Below are 9,309 nucleotides of genomic sequence, written 5' to 3'. Positions count from 1 at the left end.
AAAAAGTACTTAATGAAAAATAACTTCATTATAGTGTTTTGAAAAGCTCTTGACACCAACTATTAGATTTTGGAATCAAAAATAGGGGTTTCTATTTTAAAAAATTACTCTGACCTTTAAATAACCTTGAAAATCAACTGCGAGGTCAAAGTCAAGGTCACCCTCAGATAAATCCCTCAAAATCATGCAAATTTTGTCTGTGCCATTTTTTTGTACAAGCACATTCCTACGTTTTAAAAGGGTGGGACGGGTGGTCTAAAACACCCGGTATATATAGGTTATATGTTCCCGCGCGTCCCGTTAGTTCCTTATTTCCGATGGTACAAAGTATGGTGGCGCTGAAACCGGTCCCCCCATTTTAGCAAGAGCGAGTGTCGACCCCCTGGTCGGACGTCCCTGATGGGCAAGAGGTACAGGAGCGAAGATGTCCACGGCTTGGGTGGCTCCTCTGATGAAGAGGAGTCAAGACCACCAGCCCCCAAGCTGGATAAAAGAGGGCGTCCCCCTAAGGACCCTGCAAACCTGGGCCAACACACGGCCCAGAAACGCAGGGAGAAAAGTCTGGAGGATAAAGTGAAGCAGTGCAATCAGCTCGCCGAATACGCCTTTCGCCCGGACATCTCCATCGACAAAACTGTCGATCGAGGTCAGTCACACGAGGAAACGACCAGGGAGATGATACGGGAGTTCGAGAGGGTCACCGCCCAAGAAGTGCGGAATAGGCTGGTCCAGGGGGCGGCAGCAGTCTGGACTGTGGCTCACAAGTCCTCCAATATAAAAGGGGACTTGTTAAAAGCCCTTTACAGAGAAGCAGCTGCAATAGAGGCAGCGGCCTTCTCTCTGACGGACCGCCTCGAAGGAGGTCATTACGACCCCAGGGCCGGCAGAGCTCCCGCGCCATCGGGAGAGGTAGTGGAGCTCCTAGAGATAAACCGGCTACTTGAGGAGCAAGTGGCCGAACTACGAAGGGAGCTTGATGAAATCAGGAGAACATCTCCTCCCCCCTCCCCCAGATCACTCGATCCAAAACTAGGAGGGACTCGGAGGAGATGGATTTGGAGGCTCCCCTGACACCCGCGGTTTCCCCTGCCAGACCACCTGTCAGCCAGGCGGACCTGGACGAGAATCCGGCCCTCAGGCCGGCACTTGGCCCTCAGAAGGCCAGGAAAAGGCTTCCGGACCCTTCATCTGAATCGGTCCCGCGACTGGAGAGCTCCTCCCCAATAAACGTGGAGGAGTTCTTCAGACTTCTCGAGAGAAGGTATCCTCATCTCCGTCCCCCCCCCCCGGGGCCCTCTACGGGCGGGACGGGACCTGCCCCCCAGAAGGAGACAGCTCCCTCACCGTCGGAGGTTCCTGGAAAAAGGGGTAAAAAGAACAAGAAAGCGAAGGAGTCGGACAGGGCTATTGGCGCCATCCTACAGCCAAAGTCCGATCCTCCGACCCAACTCAAGAGGAAAAAGAGGGCTCCGCCCATGAACCCCTCTGTTCTCCCCAAAAAGGGTCCTCCCCTCACCCAGTCGGCCCCCTCAACTGCTGCCCCCAGGCAACAAAGGGTGACATGGACTGAGGTGGTTAAGAGGAAGAAGGGAGGTGTCGGGCGGGACCTTCCGCAGAAGACGGGAAAACAACCCCCCCCCTCCCCCGCTTCCAAAACCCTACCTTCCCCTCCCTCACGGGGTGGAAAGGGGGAAAGTAGGAGGAGGAAGAGGAGAGCCCCCAGCACCGCGGCAGTCACTGTTACGTGTCCAAAAGACACGTACAGTGCACTGATGGGACAGGTTAGGAAGCAGCTTGTCCTGGAAGAGTTGGGCATCCCCCACCTGAGACCCAAAGTGGCGCAAACTGGCGCGATGATTCTCCAGGTGCCGGGCCCTGGGAATCAGGAGAAGGCGGACATGCTCTCCAAACGCCTGGAGAGCTTGTGCGCCGATAAACCGGAGGTGCGCATCGCCCGGCCGCAGAAAATGGCGGAGAAGCGCCTCTGGAGGATAGACATGTCCGTCACGGCTGATCTCATCGTTTCAGCTGTAGCGGACAAAGGGGGCTGCCACCCCCACAAGATAAAAGTGGGGGAGATCAGAACCTCCCCCGGAGGGCTAGGCACCGCCTGGGCAAGATGCCCTTTGGCGGTGGCCAATAAGGTGTGCCAGGCCGGCCACCTTATTATAGGCGGATGCTGGACGCAGGTCACACTGCTGGACCAGCGCCTCCTCCAATGCTATAAATGCATGGAGGGGGGCCACGTACGGGTCAAGTGCCCCAACGCCGCGGACCGCAGCAACTGCTGCTATCGCGGATCCGAGGGGCATTTGGCCGGCTCGTGTTCGGCACCGGCACACTGCGCAGTGTGCCATGCTGCGGGCCGTCCGGCCTCCCATCGTATGGGAAGCCCAGCATGTAAACCCCCCAAGGGGAATAAAAGAAAGAAGAAACAAGAGACGGCCCCGGCACCCGCCTCTCCTTCCCAAAACGGGAAGATAGGTTGTCCCCCCCCTTCGGGGGAGAAAACAATGGCCACCTCAAGTGGCCCAATGGAGGTCTGCTTGGAGGGATAGGACATTGAACGCCCACAATGTCCACCAAGCTTCTCCAAGCGAACCTGAATCACGCTTGTAGGGCCCAGGACCTTTTCCTGCAGGACCTGAGCGGGCGTGATGCCGGTCTGGGCGTGGTATTGGAGCCGCTCTGGGTCTCCGAGTCAAACCCTAATTGGCTTGCGGACCTGGACGGCTCTGTTGCCATAATTAGGAGGCACTCCCCGCGCTCCCCTCCAATCACCCTAGAGAAAGGCAGAGGTTTCGTCATTGCGCGGTGGGGTGCCCTCTGTGTGGTGGGGGTCTACGCCCCCCCTAGATGGTCCTGCCCTGTTTACAAGCAATTCCTACGGGAAATGGAAGACGGCATACGCCGGTGCCTCCCCCATCCCGTGCTGGTGGCCGGGGACTTCAACGCTTGGTCTACGGTGTGGGGTTCCCGGTCCACCAATGCAAAGGGCAGGACCCTCTTGAAATGGACGGCGGAGATGGACCTCCTGCTGTTAAACAGGGGGTCCACCAGCACCTGCGTCCATCCCCGAGAGGAGTCCATTGTCGATTTGACATGTAAAACTATTTTTTATTTTTCTATTAACAAATCGTAATAAATTAGTATTTTTTATAGTTATATGCAAATATTTTTAACAAATAAAATTTTTTGAGGAAGAATATAATCTAATTCTTTACTTGATAATGCACTGTTCTTTGCGGAAAAAAAGAAAAAAAAGTTTCAAGAAGCAGATCTCGAACACGGAATTTCTAATATTTTAGCGACTTGCCTTACTCGAAAACGCTTGCTTCTTAGCATTTGTCGTACGAAGCATTTGTCGCATGCTGGTAGAAATGACACAAAATATGCTACGCACACAGACGCATACGCACACGGATGCGTGACGTGCGGTTTTTGCTTGTGTAGTGCCCGCATGCTGGAGAGCTGTATCTCTTACATTGCTCTGTTGCTCGATTTTGGACTGATTGTGTTCAATATATTGAAATCAGACAACTTTGCTTATTTTTACTGCTCTATCGTCTCGCACATATATCTAAGTGTGCATGTGTCGATGACAGTAAAACAGATGTGTCTGCCTTTATTGCACAGTTTGAACACAATTTCAACAATGCTCACATTGAAATGTTATATATCTTTCAAGAAGATACATATTTATATATTTACACATTTCTGTAAATATATTATATATATATATATATATATATATATATATATATATATATATGTATGTCAATCGTATACTTCGACGACAATTTTAGGCACGCATTGGCAGCTTCGACGACTTCTGGCTACTTTGACGACCGTCGTTAAAATTTTTACCGTTTAATCGTATACTTTGGCGACTGTCGTTAAATTAACCCGTAATAGTGAAAAGGAGATTTTCACGACACTGTATAGTTTGACGACATGCAGTACAGTGGCGATTTTGACGACGTTAAAAAAAACTGTATTATTGTAAAAACTCTTATTTCATCTTAACGAAAACGCATTTATTTGATATAATTTAAGTTAGAAACAAAATATACAATGTTTATTTGTCCCAAACAAAATTCGGAGAGTTTATAAAATGTTAAAAAATATGATATATCATTTCAGCTACATATTTTTTCTTAAAGACAACTATGTTTTTTACACCAATTGATTCCTCTTATTATTTTGTGCATAAAAGTGTTAAGGTAAGATAATTGAAAAATGAATAACAAGAAATTTTATAGTTTATGTAAAATTAAAGTACACTCACCCGAAAAAAAAGCGGTACACTGAAAATGTGGGAAAAATTCATCAAATTTCAACTGACGATAACTTCGTAAATAATAAAGATAGAAAGTTCTATAAAATATGGAAATAAAGCTAAAAATCTCTACTTTAAGAATCAATTTATTTCAATGTTGCAAAATAAATTTATTGAAAATGGCGGATGACAAAGCGCGAGCATACAAAATTGAAAAATAATGGTTCGAGTTTGCGACGGTGCACAGTATAAACAAAAAATTGTAGCTTATTGGGATCAAAAGCGTACGAAAGTACAGAGTCTCCTCTTTAAAATGCTTTTTTATGCATCTTGATACGATGATTTTTCGCCGAGAGATTCGCATTTGAAGAAAAAGGCAGATTCTTACTTCAAATGCGAATCTCTCGGCGAAAAATCATCGTGTCTCTTGATAATTATACTGTACCTTTTCGCAAATAAAACTTCGGATATTGCTAAAATAATCAAATTTCTTCCAGTTAACACAAAAGTACGCCTACTCAATGTCATTTTGTTGGAAGATTATAAGATTTGGAAGATTTACAGATATTATTGGGTTTTTAGTATCAAACATATCTATAATATGTATTTATTTGCAAATCTTGATCATCCAACAAAGTAACATTGAGAAAGCATATTTTCTTATTAACTTGAAGGAGTTCAATTATTTTAGAAACATGGAGCAAGTTTTTATGAGTATTTAATACGATACATTATAATTAGGAGCAAGTATTTTTTATATTTTCATAGTGATTACAATACAAGAGTATACAAACGCAACGTAAGTCTGACAATTTACCAATTATTATTCAATCTCTTTTATCTTCAGTAAGATCTTAAATTTAAACTTTATATTAAATAATGTTACATTTTATCATAAGTATTTGATAATAATGCAGTCTTGCTTTTTACTTTTATATTAGATATTAATACATCAATAAGTTTTAACGATGAAAATAGAAACAACAAAGATTGAGAATTCGTACATCAATTTTGTCAGAATAATTGTCATCATCAGTATTCAGTCTTTTATTAGGTTGAGTGAATAGTTAGGGTGACGTCCCATGGTATGTATTTTTTGCGGAACGCGTATCGCGTAACCAATCAGAAGCTTTGTATAAGCATAACAAAACATCATTTCATTTATACTATGCTACTGATTGGTTACGCGATACGCGTTCCGCGAAAAATACAAGCCATGGGACGTAACCCTTAGAAAACACAATAGCATATGTTGCAAAAAATGCATTATTTCTAGTAAAACTGCACAGATCTCACAACTAAAAATAAAAAAAATTGGTTAATTACTGGAATACTATTAGGCATATATTTCGTGTATATTCTATATATACTCTTGTATTATAAACAATTAGGCACGATTGCACCAACGTTATTTTGGCTTTAAGCGAGATTTAAATATGTATTTGTCTTCATTTATTTAAAAAAAAAGATAAAGATAGACACATATTTAAGTCTCGCTTAAATTCAAAATAATGCTTGTGCAATCTAGCCTTAAACAATAAAAAAAATTAGCTTCTAATTATAATGTATCTCATTAAATACATTTAAAAACTTGCTCTATATAACTATACAACAAATAATTATATGGAAATAGTAATCTTTGTTAATACGGTTAAGTGATGCAGCTCAAGAAGATAGCGAAGAATTTAAAGTTTATTAATTGGAGCAATTGTTTATACACTTGGCAAATAAAGTTTGTAAAAAAAGAACAGATCATGAGATGAAGTATACTCCTGTTTATGCCAGATATAAATTCACATGCTTTACATATGTTTTTGAAAGTGGTCTTGAATGTTCTTTTCACAAATACACTGATAAAGGATGTGAATGCTGCAGTCAATCTGTGCTACAGCAATGGGTATAGACATTTTGCGAAGAATTATGTAAATCACTTGAAGTAATTATGCATCCAAAAATACATTATTCTATATAATTGAAAAATTACTGCATAGATTTCACAACTGAAAATAAAAGAGATTGATTAATGACTGAAATACATATTATTAAGCATATATGTTGCGCATACTCTATATATACTCTTGTATTATAAACAAAAAAAGTACTTGCTTCTAATTATAATGTATCCTATTACATACACTTAAGAACTTGCTCCGTGTTGCTAAAATAACCATGCTCCATTATGTAAGCACAAAAGAATGCTTATTCAACGTCACATCGTCGGAAGAACAAGATTTGGAAGACTTATGGATCCACTTACAAAGCACAACAATATTACTTTCACCTCCTTAAAATTAAAATAAACAAAATATGATAATAAGTATGTAGCGCAACATTAAGATCTGATTCGTACAGCAATTATACCAGAATAATTGTCATCATCAGCATTCATTCTTCCTTTAGGTTGAGTGAATAGTCAGAAAACACAATTTTTAAAATTACGATCTCATATTGCAGTTACATCTTTCCCCTTAAGTACTAATACATGTTGTACAGACAGCATATGCATTATTTTGAGCAAAATTGTAGAGATCTCATCACTGAAAATAAAGGAGATTGATTAATGGTTGGAATACTGTTAAGTTTATGCTGCATATATTTCTACATACCCTTGTATTATAAACTATACTGCACAAAAAAATACTTGCTTCTAATTGTAACGTATCTTATCTTATTATCTTATTACGTACACTTGCCACATTTCGCGTAAAGAACCAAATTCCTTTAAGTTAGCACAAAATATGCTTACTTAATGTCACTTCGTGGGAAGATTTAAAAGATTTGCAGATATGTTTGATATTAAAAAAACACGATAATGAAGTATTAAGACAATGATACACGTGAGGTTAAGATATCTTTCATGCAATGTAGAGAAACGTAGGATTGCAATATCTTTATTTCTTATATATAGATATGTATTTTTATTTTTTGTATGCTGTTATGTCTGTAAACAATTAATCATTCTACTTACATTTCTGTAAGACTTCCTAATCTTGTTCTTTATACAAAGTAACATTGAGAAAGCATTCTTGCCAATTTGAAGAAGTTTAATTATTATTTTACAACATAAAGCAAGCTTTCATGTGTATGTAATATAATACATTGGGTTTGTTCTTTTTAGCTGCAACAGGACTTACTAAAACACAATAGTACAAGCCAATCTGTCCTGTACTACTCTTGCATGCAGTTAGATCAAGTCTATAATTGATGTCGTAAGCTTTAAGTCATCAGAAATTAATCAATCACAAACGAATAAGTAGAGAACAATCTGTGATGATTCGCAACTTCTTACGGCTTAAGGATTACTAGACTTATTGTACATTCGTTCTTTTCAAAACAGATTTCGTAATTTTATATAATGTCACCGCCGTGTAACAAATTATTATTTCTTTTACAGAAAAAAATTTAAATGTAAATTATACAGAAAAACGAAATAATCTTAACAATGTCCCAATAATTAATTAATCTCTTTTATTTACAGACATAAATGTTTTATATCACTGTGATTGCATAAAATAAACCAGTAAAAATTAACTATTTATTAACTATTTATATGTCCGGTATTTTTCAATTTCAGTCGTAGTTATTTGCATTTAAATTTAACGAAACGTACTCATGCGTGTCCGCGCCTGTTTGTGCATGTTCCTATGTGTTCGTACATGGACGTGCATGCATGAGCAAGCATGCGTACGCTCGTGACTGTGTATGAGAGAAATCTATATTAATCTTGATAACCTCCTCTATTAAAATTAATCTGAATAAAAATTGATAAAAATGTACGCTTTAGTCAAATTTTTTAATAATATTTTATTGAATATTATCAAAAAATTTGTTATGTGTGTAAGTCAAACACAATCATTGTTAAAAAAGATATTACCAAAGCGTTGTATAGTGATAGACGTAGATACCCAGTGAACGTTTTAGCAAGAAATGGCAAGGGTCATATTTTCTAACTATATGATTAATTTAGCAACACGGGGTAAGTACTTAAGTGAATGTAATAAGATACATTATAATTAGAAGCAAGTGTTTTTTTTGTTTAATTGTTTATAATACAAGTATACATATATAAAGTATATGTAACACATATGCTTCATCGTATTTCAGTCATTTATCAATCTCTTTTATTTTCAGTGGTGAAATCTGTAGTTTTGCTGGAAATAATGCAATTTTTTCCTATGCAACATATACTAGTGTTAGAAACATACGCTACAATGTTTTCTGACTATTTATTCCACGTAAAGCAAGACTGAATGCTGATAATGACATTTATTCTGATAAGATTGCGGTACGAATGAGATCTTAATATTGCGCTGCATATTTATGTTATATTTTGATTATTTTTAATGTAAGGAGGTTCAAGTGATATTCTTGTGCTTTGTAAGCGGATCTGTAAGTCTTGCAAGTCTTGTTCTTTCGAAGAAGTGTGATTGTATAAGCATCCTTTTATGCTTAAAGGAACATGGTTATTTTAGTAACATGAAACAATTTCTTTTGTGTATATAATAAGATACATTATAATTAAAAGCAAGTGTTTTATTTAGTGTTTTTAATACAACAGTATTAAACAATAATTGTTTTTAATACAACAGTATATATAGAGTATACGCAACATATATGCCTAATTGTGTTTCAATCATTAATTAATCTCTTTTATTTATAAAAGTAAAGAGCAAGAATATATTATTATTAAATACTTACGATAAAATAGTAATCATAATTTTCAATTTTAAAGAAACTCGCCTAATTGTATTCGAGTGTCTTCGTTTCCAAAAGATATATATATAGCTTTGTTTTGTGCTGCTGTCTCTTTATATGTATTTTCATCGACAGATCCTACCTTGTATTAATACCTAATATAAAAATAAAAAGCAATACTGCATTATAATCTTATACTTATGATAAAATATAACATTATATATATTTAATACAGATTTTAAATCTAAGATCTCACTAAAGGTAAAAGAAATTGAATAATAATTGGAAAATTGTCAGACTTACGTTGCGTTTGTATACTTCTTGTATTATAATCA

The 9,309-nt window shown here is 38.3% G+C and overlaps 2 protein-coding genes and 1 long non-coding RNA gene across 3 annotated transcripts; 2 read left to right on the top strand and 1 right to left on the bottom strand.

Moving 5' to 3' along the window:
- The first annotated feature begins 399 nt into the window (after nt 1–399).
- On the top strand, nt 400–2,558 carry LOC137001720 (uncharacterized). The gene is made up of 2 exons (XM_067360828.1): nt 400–909; nt 1,014–2,558. The coding sequence occupies exons 1-2, from the start codon at nt 400–402 to the stop codon at nt 2,556–2,558; spliced, it is 2,055 nt and encodes a 684-aa protein (XP_067216929.1).
- A 17-nt stretch (nt 2,559–2,575) lies between these two features.
- Nucleotides 2,576–3,142, top strand: LOC137001719 (uncharacterized). Its single transcript, XM_067360827.1, has one exon. It carries the CDS (start codon nt 2,576–2,578, stop codon nt 3,140–3,142), a length of 567 nt encoding a protein of 188 aa, XP_067216928.1.
- Nucleotides 3,143–5,191: 2,049 nt separating this feature from the next.
- On the bottom strand, nt 5,192–8,209 carry LOC137001769 (uncharacterized). Its single transcript, XR_010891642.1, has 2 exons — nt 6,641–8,209; nt 5,192–6,563 (listed from the first exon to the last, which is right to left on the bottom strand). It is a non-coding gene; the product is annotated as an uncharacterized lncRNA (long non-coding RNA).
- Between the last annotated feature and the right edge of the window lie 1,100 nt (nt 8,210–9,309).

This window comes from Linepithema humile, chromosome 8 (assembly GCF_040581485.1).
Source record: "Linepithema humile isolate Giens D197 chromosome 8, Lhum_UNIL_v1.0, whole genome shotgun sequence".
Taxonomy (NCBI): Eukaryota; Metazoa; Arthropoda; class Insecta; order Hymenoptera; family Formicidae; genus Linepithema; species Linepithema humile.
The sequence above is the reverse complement of the archived record's forward strand: the minus strand, read 5'-3'. Positions and strand labels throughout refer to the sequence as shown.